We start from the raw sequence: 13191 nt of genomic DNA on the forward strand, positions 1-13191 counted from the left end.
GCACAGAAATGAGGTTGCAAATGGAAGAATAGAAATAACTACTACAGAGCTGATACAGTACTTGTGCCTATCACTTCACATTTCAATGGAGGGAACAACTGATTCACCAAAATCAGGAGATACACCAGAGATGAAAGCTACTTTTTAACTCTAGGACTACATGAATAACAGTTAATATAATTCTTCAGAAAATATAACAGTTGTGCTGTCATATTGGTTGAAAAGGTTGTAAAACCAAATGACTTTTCTATTGGATACCAATTTTACAATGAGCTTATTTGTATTAGGAAATAATCTCTTACCCGCAGAGTTGCTTCAGTTTTTCATACTGCTATTACATATTCCAGTAAAAGCAATGCTGCTAAAGATCGAACAGTTGTGCATCTTGAACTATTCCATTTATTTTGGTAAATACATAATAGGAAAGTGTGGTTGCACTTGCCATTCTTCTCATGTTACAGCACTCTCTACACCAGCTATCCATTCCACACACACTAAGACTCTGTGGATTCAGAGACACATGCCTGCTGCTGGCTCACCACCCGGTAATTCTTTCCACCCAAACACCCCATCCCTGCAAAATAGGCTGGAGAGCAAATTAAGCACTACCTGATATAGCAGAACCAAGTCCTGCCTCTACTTAACTGGGAACTAAGAGTTGAATCCCACAGATCATATTCACATTCTGATGCACAAAAACCACAGTAACTACATGTGTGCATCCAAGACAATGGGCAGACACAAGCATGATATCTCCAGTCTGTAATATGATAACCATCAGCAGATTCATAGCTAAAAGGTTTCAACTCAAGAACTCAGTCACCCATCTTCAGACCAATCTAATAATCACTGAAAAAGCATACTTGCCTAAAACTAAACTACAGAAGAAAACAAAAGTCACAGTTTTGACTTCAGCATTATCTTTTCTTGGTCCTTGACTATTTCTAAACAAATTAGACCTTCTGTAATCTGAAATATAATGAAATATACCAAAGGAAAGTGTAGAGTATTGCATCTGGGTGGGAACAACCCCAGGTTCCAGTATAAGTTGGGGAATGACCTATTAGAGTGCAGCATAGGGGAAAGGGACCTAGGGGTCCTGGTGGACAGCAGGATGACCATGAGCCAGCACTGTGCCCTTGTGGCCAGGAAGGCCAATGGCATCCTGGGGTGTATTAGAAGGGGGGTGGTCAGTAGATCGAGAGAGGTTCTCCTTCCCCTCTACTCTGCTCTGGTGAGACCACACCTGGAATATTGTGTCCAGTTCTGGGACCCTCAGTTCAAGAAGGACAGGGAACTGCTGGAGAGAGTCCAGCGCAGGGCAACAAAGATGATGAAGGGAGTGGAGCATCTGCCTTATGAGGAAAGGCTAAGGGAGCTGGGTCTGTTTAGTCTGGAGAAGAGGAGACTGAGGGGTGACCTTATTGATGTTTACAAATATATAAAGGGTGAGTGTCAGGAGGATGGAGCCAGGCTCTTCTCGGTGACAACCAACAGTAGGACAAGGGGTAATGGGTTCAAACTGAAACACAAGAGGTTCCACTTAAATTTGAGAAGAAACTTCTTCACAGTGAGGGTGACAGAGCACTGGAACAGGCTGCCCAGGGGGCTTATGGAGTCTCCTTCTCTGGAGACATTCAAAACCCACTGGACGCCTTCCTGTGTAACCTCATCTAGGTGTTCCTGCTCCGGCAGGGGGATTGGACTAGATGATCTTTCAAGGTCCCTTCCAATCCCTAACATTCTGTGATTCTGTGAAACTTCACAGCAACACAGTCAACATACAGGACCAACATATGTAAGTCACACATATGAATACAGTGACACCTGAGAAGACAACTTGAGTCAATAACTCTTCTCTGAAGTTGCATTTCTGCCTCTTAAAAATAATCTTAAGCAGCTGCAATGGAAAAAAATAAAGGACAACAGGAGGAAGAAACAAGCATTTTCCATTTCAGAAAGCTTCAGGACACCTCAAGTGGACACTAGAAAGGTCCAAAGATCACACCCATAGGCACAGACTGCAACAGTGATGATACAACAGTACTGTTCTCTTCAGACTATCGACCTCCCAGTTCAATACACCAGTCCTACTGGGCATCAGGACAGCTGAGCGTGCGACTCGTTTATCAGGCGAGCTGGCACTGATTTGTATTCTGACAACTGAAAGAGTCCCCATAGCCTCCGCTCTACAATCACTGACACCAAATGGTGCATTCATACCACCTGTAACACGTACCTGAATGTGTAAGACAGAGAAGCTACAAATAAACTGCTCTCACATGAGCATACAACATGTAGGCCAGCTGCTGTGATAGTCCACCATAAAACATGTATTAGGAAATGAGTCTATCAACATTTTGTGTAAGGCACCATCTTTGTAGCTGAAAACCCAAAAAACCAATAACAGCTATTTACTGGTTTTTTTGAACTGCAGCCCGAGTTGCCCCAGACATCTGAACAGAGCTTCATCACACATAACTTCTAAAGGGACAACAGGAGCCCAAAAAGCACAGAAAAGCTCTTAAGTCCCTACTCTCAAGGCTTAGATTTAGCATCTCAAAGGAAAGGAGATCAATAGACCCTGCCTCCCTTCTCAAAGTTCAAATTGTCCTCAAGAGCAGATAAGTGGATGAAAAGAAGGTCCTTGACCTAATTTTTTGAAGGGCTTCCCCTTACATCCGTAACAGTTACTCCTATAACCTTCCCTTTTACTGTTTTCATCATCCAAGTTCCATGCAGGCCAAACATCCATTTTTAACTACCCAGCCAAAAGAATAGAAATAACATGTACTTATCTAGACACCAGCCCCACACCTTCTTCCCAGCTGGCATAACCGGCCAAGTAAGGAAGGCCACCAACAGCCTTCAGCTGAGCACTGAAAGGTTTCTTGTCCTCTACATATAAGCAGAGCAAGATGCCTCCTTCTAGACACTGAACTGCTACTTTCCTAATTCCTGTTTCCCATGTATGCACATGCAAGTATTCCACACCTGCCCTTATGACAGCTTTTTATCTTTTTACCAGTTTAATGCTCAAATCCAGACTGAAAAGCAGCTACAGAACACTTGCCTACCTAAGCACCAACAATGTGCAGTATTTGAAGCTTAAATCAGAGCACGGCAAACAGGTTCCAAGTTACAACACGAGTGCTATCAAGTACAGAAACGCAATCACTTGCAGAAAGAAATGGACAGCAAAGATACTTTAAATTCTGAATTGCATAAATGTTACATTCTAATTCACATATTCAGAATGCTGTCACACTTTAACAGCAGCCCTTTCTACATGGAGTCCAGCTCTCACATTAACTTGAACCCTTCAATATAAGCACCTGCACTATTCCCCGAAACAGATTCATTCTACCGATTCAGCTGATGACAACACATCTGAGAAAAACATTTGCTGACTTCATTCATTTCCTCTTAATTCTGTCTAGTTCACTTTTTGTGCAGTAATATGTTGACTTGGGTTATTTCAAATACATTATTTAGCTAACCTTCTAACTTTGGATTTACCTTGCCCTGTTTCCACAGTAGTAGAAACAGACCACTTGGCAGCATTAAGATACACTTTGGTACCACCTTTACTCTAGAACTGGTCTTTCTGTCCTGCTCATCCACATTTCTAGAAATCTGTTCTTTTCACCACTAACTATGCTCCAATTCAGTTTGTCATCATAAAAAGCCACCAGGACAGAAAAGCTGTTAAAAATCCTAGCATTATGTATGAAGTCTGTCAGTTTTAGCAGCAGAGCAGGGTCAGGTTATCAGCTGAAGGCCATCGCCAGAGGCTAGCAACATCCTTACCGGTCTGTCTGAAGAACATGGATGAGATGTTCCATAGCTTGTATGCCCACCTCCAGTCGGTATTTCTATTTGGAGAAAAATTGAATAGTCAGCGGTCTCGCTCAAAGCCCAAACAAAGCTCTTTAAGCAATACATCACAAAACTACAAAAAACCCATACAACTCTTCAGGAAAATCGGTACTTACCTTTGATAACGATTTAAGAGCACGTACAGCATCCCTCCGGTCATCCAATAAAGTCGAAGAAGCTACGCGGTCACACAGCTTCTGAATCTGGATATGTACAAGATACGTGGTAAAAGACAACGTGCCACAAAGATGTAACTGATTCCAAATCAGTCCACAAAACAGAGCCCCATTTCGGCCATTGCAAGGCAAAGCTGTTAATTCCCCGCATTCAACGATAACTTATCTGAGCAGAATAAGGCACCGCACATTCAGACTACCCGAACAAAACCAAAACTGTCACAGCAAGGCAGACAAATCCAGGATACTTGCAGAAACCTAGGACAGCTTCCAGGACCTGCCTGCTGGCAACAGTAGCAAAGCGTTTTCCCAGCCGTCTGCACTTCCCGGCCCGGGAATGGAGAGGCGAGGCCGTTCCCCGCCCCTATGCTGCCACTGCAGGGCACCAGGCCGGCTCTGCCTGTCTCCCGAACACTCGGCTGACGCGGGACACACTGTCACCACCCGGCGCCGGGGGCAGCTGGAGGGACTCTCACCGCCGCGACTCGGGAACGCTCCAGCAGCGCCTCCCCCACGCTGCCCTGCGGGAACGACCCCGGCAGCGCTCCCCTCTGGTCCGGCCGGCCGCGGCCTGCCAAAAACAAGCCGCCGCCAGGGTCCGAGCGGCGCCCCGCGGCCGCCGGCTCTCGCCGCAGCCCCAGTGCAGCGGACGAGGGACGCGGCGCACCGGTGCACCCCTGCGCCTTCCCGACTCCACTGGGCCACCCGGGAGCGCCTAGGCCCCGCCGAGCGGCCGCCTGTCCCGCTCACCGTCTCAGTGCCGGAGGGCTGCGGCCCGGCGCTGGGGCCGCCCATGACTCCCCGCAAGAAGTTCATGGTGGCTCGTCTGGCGGAGCTCAACCCGCGTCCCCCGGACCTCGCTCCCGGACCCGCCGCCTCCCCGCCACGACGGAAGCGGCCGCCGCGCGTGCGCCGCGACGTGGCGCGTACGTGGCCGGTGGTGAGGGGGCGGACTCGGAGGGACGCCCAGCCCTGCGCGGCCGTGCCGCGGTCAGGTGGCGGCAGTGGCACAGTCTTCATCCGCTCCTCCTCTGCCTTATGACAGGGCGCACCCCTCCTTGGGTCCTGCAGCTGCACCCTGCGAGCCCACACAGGCTCCACAGCGCACACGAGGGACGAGGCGCTCCCGCTTCTGGTTGTGTTGAGCAGGACCCCTCCGAAGCCCACACCTGTGACCCGCAGCCCTGTCACCCCATCCAGCGTGCAACCACTGCCTGTGCTGTTGCATTTCATCCCACCCAGAATTAATGGAGCCAAAACAACCTTCCTTCCCATAATTATCAGCCTCATTAAGCTTTTTTTAAAATTTGGCAGAACACAAGATCAACATTCACTCCCAGGTCAACCCCAGCTTACAATGCTTTTTGCCATAATCGTTACCCACATTGCTGCCTGCGTTTGTCACTATCAAAAAAAAAAAAAAAGTAGGAAACAGGGCTGAATACTACATGAGACACTAGAACATTCTGCAGATCCACAGGGGCTGGGGGCATTAACCTGCCCTAAAAACTAAAACCAGCACACTCCTGTAAGCAGTTCCCCTCCTGGTGTCTCAGGAGTTGTTGTGTCCAGAATAACCCCAGCACACCCTAAGGCTTGGAATTCAGGAATTGTTTGCTTTTAAAGGAAAAAGAAAATGTGATAAAAACTAACTAGAAGAAGAAAGCTGCTGTATTACATTTTTGGAAGAGAGTCAACTCAGTGAGAAATAGAAGCTTAGCCAGATACCACTTATGGTTAAGTCTAAGAGAACATCAATAAGTAGATAAGTTTCTTGCAGGTGCAGAATTTCCCTTCATTTGATGCTACTGCAATAGTCTCCATATTCCCACCAAGAAACAACATCCAACAACCAGCCCTCCAAATGCTGCAGACACCACATCTGCTCATGACCTTTGATCCTGATGCAGCCATCCTGATGGTTACCAAGAGAATTTGTGGTTTTGTAGTATTTTGTTTTTCTGCATATTAAATTACAGCAAATTTCATAGCAACGGTAGCAAATTAACACAGAAAGGAACTGATAATTCTACTTAGTACTAAAATGATTTCATTTCCTTCCAAGGAAAAAACCCATTTCACATCAAAATTTAATGTAAGAGCTTTGGAGATTTTATTTTCATAATCAACTAAAGAATTAATTTTTTTTTAACTAACTGTCCTGGTTTTGTTAAAAACAAGTTTCTCTTTTAGTGAATTTGCCTGTCAGCTAAAGCCTTCATGTTAGCTGCATTTTCCTGGAGAACCCAACACATGTTTTGGTTAAACCTAGCAATGGAATGCAAACTTATTGATAAGCACGGATGGACATCTCGCGAGAGGGGCAACGAGAAAACTGATGACCGAGAGACTGACCAATGGTGTATAACATTCCATTCACATGAATACTTCATATAGAAGTGGGAGATCACGAGAATCTCGGCCCTTTTCCTTCCCTTTTGCTTCCCTTTTTTTCCCTTTTTTCCTCATGGCCGACATTAGGAGAGGACCTTGCTGGTCGTCCCTGCGAACTGAGGCCTAGTGACAGACTGAATCCAGCTCTGGTTGGCTACAGAGTCTAATCCAGGACTTTGGGTGCTGGCTCTGCAGTTGCTGAGACTTTCAAGATTGGTTTTGTATATTTTGTATTATTTTCTCTATTCTTATTAGTAGCATTAGTAAAACATCTTTAACTTTTCCAACTCTCTTCTCTCTGTCCTTCTTTCCCTCCCGATCGCCTGTCCTGAGTGGGAAGGGGGGAGAGGGAGGGGCAAAAGGGGGAAGTGGGGGGGAGAGGAGGTTAACAACACATCTGCCAGGGTTTGATTGTCACCCCGCAATCTTAACCCTCGACACTAACATATGTAACTGAAACTAAACATTGTCAGTATTCTGAAACTAACAGCTTCCTCCTCCATCTAAAGACAGACACCAAAACCAAATGCATTTACCTAAAAAGACATCACAAAAGTCAGTAAAAAAATAAACTTTTGTCAAGCCGTTTCTGATTTATAACTGCTTTTCTTCTGGAGTCCTGAGCACTTCCAGTCCTTAAGAAGCTACATAAGCTTTTAGATGCCATAAACCCCTCAACCTAATGAAACGATGCAGAACAACTACTCATTTCTGACGTATTTCACAAACACACACCTGCAATTCATCTTCAACCTGCTGTGCATTCCACCTCTTAAGCAAACACTTTTTCTAAGCAATTGCCTTTTCCAACAAACAATCCAAAACTCTCAGAGGGCTCTACTGTACCTCTAAGAACTTCCCAAATGCCTCCTGCTGGCCATGTTTTTCCTTTTCCACTGACCCTGCTTTCCTCTGCATGGCAACAACCTGGCACACAGCCCCAGAGTTTTTCTACCTTCCTGAACAGCAAGCAAACCTTCAAAGATGTTTACTTGCCAAATTACATGTTTACAGCAAACATGGCCATGTCAGCAGTGCTTGTGATCTAAAACTGGACAAGCACAAGCTCTCTAAATTTTTTGTATGCTTTCTTATACTTCATTGCCCAGTATCAGAGAAACAGGTGCTATTATTTTTAAAACTACTTTTCCTAAGTAAAAGTGCTTTGGATACCATACGGGTTAAAAAAGGGTCCCTCCACCCTTTCCAATGAGAATGGACCAGTGATAGGCACAAACACCAGAACTCATTAGAAATGTTCAATTTGGGCAGTGGTCAAAGAGGGGGGGGGGGGGGAAGGGGGGGGAAAAGGGGGGAGGGAAAGGGGGGGAAAAGGGAAAAAAACCCATGTTCTCCCACAAAACACTGAATTCTTTATTTGAAAGTTTTACATCCATACATATACAACATCAGTGAAAAGCCATTTACCTTTCAGAACGATATGTGATGTGTCCCTACTGCTGAAGGCATCCACACCTCAAAAGTCAAATTCTTTAAAAGTCAATGGGATGAGACAGAGCCCTCTGAAACAAGGAGTTTGGACACGGAATACATTCCAAAGTCCAGGTGTTGTCACATTGGGAAGTAATTAGTTGATAGCTATTTGATATTTGAACCAAAACTACCGATTATTTTAGAACTTACAAATGAGGGTGCCACACAATGACACCCATTTTAAACCAACTGTGATTACACCTTTCACTTTTCAGGTTGCTAGAACTAAGTCAAAGAGATCTAAGGAGCAAAACTCCATGTGTGACCCAGTGACCTCCCTTCAGGTGATCCCGTGTACTGCTACAGCTCCCAGCCACGCTCCCACCACGGACACCCGTGTCCTGTCTCCACCACAGCCAACAGCACGGTAAGACCTCACTACGAAATCGTACCTTTTGCAAGCCTGTAAAACAGAATAAGATTAGTTAAACAAAGAGCACGGAGCTTCCGCGCTCCCAAGGCAACCGGTGGAGCTGCAGGAGTCGAGAGAAGCCACTACGGACACCCGGAGCCTCCCAGCCGTCATCCCTGAAGCCCAGCAAAGCAGCGAAACAGACAGATGAAGCCAAAATCGGCTCAGTCTCGCCTTGCGTCTTTTAAGGGTTGCTCCTTCGCCACTTAACGGCCGCTCGCCCCGCCCCGCCAGCGGGCACGCACCGCCCGCCCCACCGCCACTCGGCGGGAAGAGGGCGCCCTAGCAGACGTCACGGCGGGCGGGCGGCGGAGATTGGCAGAGAGCACTCAGAGGGCGGGCAGGCGGGCGAGCCCGCGCACGCAGAGCCCAGACAATACGGAGGGCGCGGGCGCGGGCGCGTCCGCCCCCTCCCCCCCGGCCCCGCCCAGCTCCCTCCTTTCTCCGCTCCGCTCCGCGCACGCGCGCACAGGCACGCGCGCACCGGAGCCCTGGCCGCCCCTCCTCCGCCCGGCCGTGACATCGCTGCCGCCGTGCTCCGGTCGCTCCGTCCTGCCCCCCGCTGCGGGACGCGCCGAGGGACAGGCTCGCCGCGCCCGACAGCGAGCAGGTCCTGGGGAGGACGCGCCCCGCCGCCGAGCACTGAGACTTCTTCCCTAGGTGAGCGATGGGAGATCGGGGGATTGGCCCCGCGGCGGTTCGGGGCGGGGGCGGCCGTTTAACGGTCGCGGGGCTGAGGGGAACGGCGCGGGAGGCGCGCACCGGGCGGCAGCGCCCCGGGGCCTGGCTTTGCCGTTCGCTGCTTGCCCCGCCTCGGCGCGGCCGGGCCTGGCCTCTGGCTCTCGGCCCGGTTTCTCGCCCGGTGTGGTGCGGGGGTGGCGGAGCCGGGGCGCGGAGCGGGCGGGGGGGGGCTTTTGTTCTTCGTCACCTTGACGGCGTGTTGCCCGCCGACGATCACTCTTCCACCTCGTCCTGGGCGGTGGGGGTAGGCCCGAGGAAAAACCGCCCGCTTACCCGCCGCTTCCAGGCGTAACGCCTCGAGCCCTGCGTTACTTGGTGCTTGCTGCAGCGTTCGGCCCTGTTCTCTACCCCTCATGCATCGCCTCCCTGAGGCCTCTAGAGGTATCGGGACTTGGGCACGTGCAGGATGCTGCATTTTCAGTCTCATTTGCACTGCAGAAGCAACCTCAGCTTTCCATCCTCAGCTCCTTGAGCCTTCCTTTTCTCTTAGGAGTTGGTGTTGCGATAGCATCACTGGCAGTAAAATCTCTCCCAGCTCTGCGGACTTTCTGTGCTTCCTCATTTCCCTATCACAACCTGAGCATCTCTGTTTTCACACATAATATGGCTGAAGTTGTTACAAGCACCTTTTATTTTGCAAATCTGTGCTTTCCGTGGCTCTTCTGTGAGCTTCTCTAGTTTGGCTTCTGAACTGAGCTTGGTATGTTTTCAGGCTTTTGCTCCCCTTCACCTCGGAGGATTAAAGTAAAGGTCGTTGCAGTTCCAGTGTGGGTGCACAAGAGCATCCCCGGGGCAAAGATTTAAGATTCCTTGGTAGCTGGGTGACCCTAGATCTTGAGCTTTGTTCCAACTAGTACCACCACATGAAAGAAGTAATGTGGTAGAGAATGAGAGAATATGAGATTATTGTTTGATTTCAACCAGAAAGACTTAGTCGTGTTGAGTTTTTTAAATTGTGGCCTTCTGTGTGGGTTTGGCAATTCCTGAGCCCTCTAGGCATTTCAAGTTCAGTGTGCAAGTGTTCTGCTTTGTTTCAGAAAGAAGTGTAAAGATACCCAAGATACTTTTGATCTGTTGAGAAACAGAATAAGTTATTTTGTTCCTTGCTCAGTTTTTGTGCCGGTAGAATACTTATACTGCAACCTGTATTTTTAGAGCCAATATTCTTTGATCTATAATGGGATGGAGGAGTGTGAGGGGAAAGATAACCTCTCTTAGTAAGAATTTATTTTTTGTGTAAAGTGCTCTCTACTGCCTCAGATAGATAAGGGTTTTTTCATTTTGCTTATGGATGCTTTTAATTAGGGAGGAGTAGCAGAATAAGATCAGCCACCAACTTAGAAGAAATGGTTACTTAATGGTATAGGCCATGCTGTCCTGCTCAGTGCTGTGTGGCAAACTTGAATTAATATGGAGCAAGCACTACTATGTGTACCTAAGTACCTCAAAATAGTATAGCTGTATTATCATAGCACTGTGAGTGAGTATAGGGTTTGTCAACTTGCATTCTGAGCCAAGAAGGTGGTGTTAGCAAGGGACCCTTCCAAAGTTAGAGATAATTTATCTTTAAGGAGACATTCTGTCTCCATTGTGACTGTAAGTATGCCTATAGGGCTATACCTGCCCTAGGAAGGCCTTTTCGTTCTTAAGGAAACAACATCCTGCTGAACTTGTGGGCTCTGGTTGCTTGGGTATAAGGGGCATAATCCTTGTTTACCATTTGAAATATTCTTGTAATATACTAATTGGCAGATGTGGGCTTGCTGTATGGAATCATGATCTATATAATAAGAATTTTTCAGTACCAGAATTTTTTTTTTTGCTGTGACAGCTTGCTCAAACTAAAGAGAGAACAGAATGAGCTGACCATCCAGTCTACTTATCTGCCAGTGTCCTTACGAACAAAATGTTTTCCTTTATGAAACTGAGCTTTTCAATTATACATCTACTATGTCATTTAAAGAATATTTTACAGTGCTGAAAATATGCTGAGGAAACACAGTATCTTAACACACAGTGTTGGAGTCTTCCTTCTTATTGTAGGAGTTGTGACACTGGATGTCATTTCTTTTGAGACTGCTTGACAAATGAAGAACAGCATTGCAACTCAAGGAACGTGTGAAAAGATTAATATGTCAGACTAATAAGTATATGTGATGAGATATGAGAAGAAAGGCACTGAACCTGGCATTGGATGATGGCACAGAGGTGTAGAGGCTTCCCCAGAAGTTGTGATACCATTGACTATAATTGCTGTTGTTATTTGGGTGGGTGTTAGCCTTTTTGGATAGTGCAGTTTAACTGCCCAGAAGACAGTCCCCTCTAATAGTAATTTGCCTAAAATACAGGGTGCCATTAGATTCTTCTCTCTCAAAAAAAAAAAAAAAAAAAAAAAAAAACAAACACCCAGACCAAAGAAACAACACACCAACACCCAAGGCACTGGACTGCTTAATTTGAAAGAGCTGCATGCTGTGCCTTGCGGCTCAGCCAGTTCAGATTGTAGTGGATTAGGTGAAGCAGATCATAAAGTAAAGGGATTATGTTAGTTTATACAGGTTTGCTGGCCCTTACTGCAGATGGAGGATGATCTGAGTGCTTACCTTGGAGAGCATGAAAGAGAGAGAAGGTAGTTTCAGTACTGAACAGAGTTGTTTGGAACTTCCAATTGCTTTTTTAGTATTTTTTCATTTTAGTCAATGCTTATTTTTACTTTACCATGAAATACTTGCCAGCCTTTGCAGAGCTGTATGACAGATGCCCTAGCTCATGCTAGCTGGACTGTCAGTTGCAGTTTGGTATTTCAGCTTTATTCAAGGTGTGGCTACTCGCACAATGTGTTGCAGTAGTGGCATCTCAGAGTCATGGTTGTGGATTGCGATAGCGAGCACACTATTTAAGGCATTATTTGCTTGTCTGTAGTAGGAAAAGCAGTTTAAAAGTGGTAATTTGGATTTAGGAAAAATGTGTCCAAGATAATGAAAGCTGTTCTCTTCCTTTTTTTTTTTTTCTCTTGGCTTCTGTGGTGTGGGAAACACCACAGTGCCCCTCATGGCTTTGCTTCACGGGCTCACTGTGTGGGGAGCATCTTTCTGATTTGCAAGAGCATTTTGCCAAATTTTATTTTCAGTTTAGGTGGTATATTCAAATCTGATCAGCAACTTGGACATGAGTTGCAGACTTGTGGATTTCAGAACAAACCATGCTGTTGCAGATGTATGTGAAACTGTAGTTTGGTGTCTGTGTGCTTACAGTCACAGACTAATTGGTCTATGGAAGAATTGTTCAGAGGATGAAATTTGCTTGTCAGTAAAGCAAAATATTTTACTTGCTCATGGTTTTTTAGTGAAGCCAGCGGAGAGGCCTGCATCTTCCTCCCAAAGCTTACAGGTTTGTCTTGATGAAGGTTACCTTCAAGTTCAGATGATGCTTTCTTGAGCTCCTTTCAGAACTCAGTTCAGCTTTTTCTTTTGACGTAGAATTGGTGGGGCATCCTGGCAATGTCACTGTTGTCAGTCTGTCTTGAAACATGATGGAGGTAGGTTTGAATTACCTCTTTTTGTACAGTCAAAGACTTTGTGCCAAAGTTTATTCTTTGGATACCTAAATTTGAGGGTGTATGCCACCATATGGTAATTCAGTCGTCACCTCAGGTAACTTAATGTCTTGCCACAGATGACTATTTATACTACTTTTTCTATGGGTAAGGGAAATAATAATGAGAAAGCATGCATATGTTTTAGAAAAAAAGCCTCTCCAATGTGAGAGCTGCTTATTGAGCAAGATGTATGCCAGTGATCATTTTGACTACTCAGCACTTAGTAGCCTTCAATACTTCTTCAAAAACGAATTGCTGCTGCCCTCCTGTGCAAACTGATGGGTGATAGTTTGGGTGGGTTTTGTATTTATTTGAAGAACTGACAAACACAGCTTAATAAATAAAGTTATAAATAAAGTATAAAAATAATTATGGGCTGAATGAATTTGCACACTTAATTTGGTGTGGACTTGAGAAATTATTGTGGGAGTTGATTCCCACATACTTCAGCACTAATGTCCCAAAGCGAGCTATATCTCATCCTTTTATCCCTTAGC

The 13191-nt window shown here is 46.2% G+C and overlaps 3 protein-coding genes across 9 annotated transcripts in view; 2 read left to right on the forward strand and 1 right to left on the reverse strand.

Moving 5' to 3' along the window:
- Window positions 1–4964, reverse strand: part of USO1 (USO1 vesicle transport factor) — a 37968-nt gene extending 33004 nt beyond the window's left edge. For 4 of the 6 annotated variants that reach the window (XM_065836169.2, XM_065836168.2, XM_071807908.1 and 1 more), the window contains exons 1-3: window positions 4806–4964; window positions 3996–4082; window positions 3811–3875 (exon numbers count right to left, since the gene is read on the reverse strand). In XM_065836169.2, coding sequence (XP_065692241.1) covers window positions 3811–3875; window positions 3996–4082; window positions 4806–4871 — 218 coding nt within the window. In that variant the 5' untranslated portion in view covers window positions 4872–4964. Of the gene's footprint in view, window positions 1–3810; window positions 3876–3995; window positions 4083–4336; window positions 4465–4805 lie in introns of those variants that run through there. The other 2 variants (XM_065836172.2, XM_071807909.1) reach the window with 2 other exon arrangements.
- LOC136101007 (albumin) overlaps window positions 1–13191 on the forward strand; it is a 433515-nt gene that overhangs the window by 414781 nt on the left and 5543 nt on the right. The window lies entirely within an intron of this gene.
- Window positions 8812–13191, forward strand: part of G3BP2 (G3BP stress granule assembly factor 2) — a 29954-nt gene continuing 25574 nt past the window's right edge. Inside the window, exon 1 of one of the 2 annotated variants that reach the window (XM_065836349.2) lies at window positions 8812–9015. The gene's annotated coding sequence lies outside the window, so the exon portion shown is untranslated. The remainder of the gene's footprint in view (window positions 9016–13191) is intronic. The other variant, XM_065836350.2, reaches the window with a different exon arrangement.

Source organism: Patagioenas fasciata, chromosome 4 (genome assembly GCF_037038585.1).
Source record: "Patagioenas fasciata isolate bPatFas1 chromosome 4, bPatFas1.hap1, whole genome shotgun sequence".
NCBI classification, from domain to species: domain Eukaryota; kingdom Metazoa; phylum Chordata; class Aves; order Columbiformes; family Columbidae; genus Patagioenas; species Patagioenas fasciata.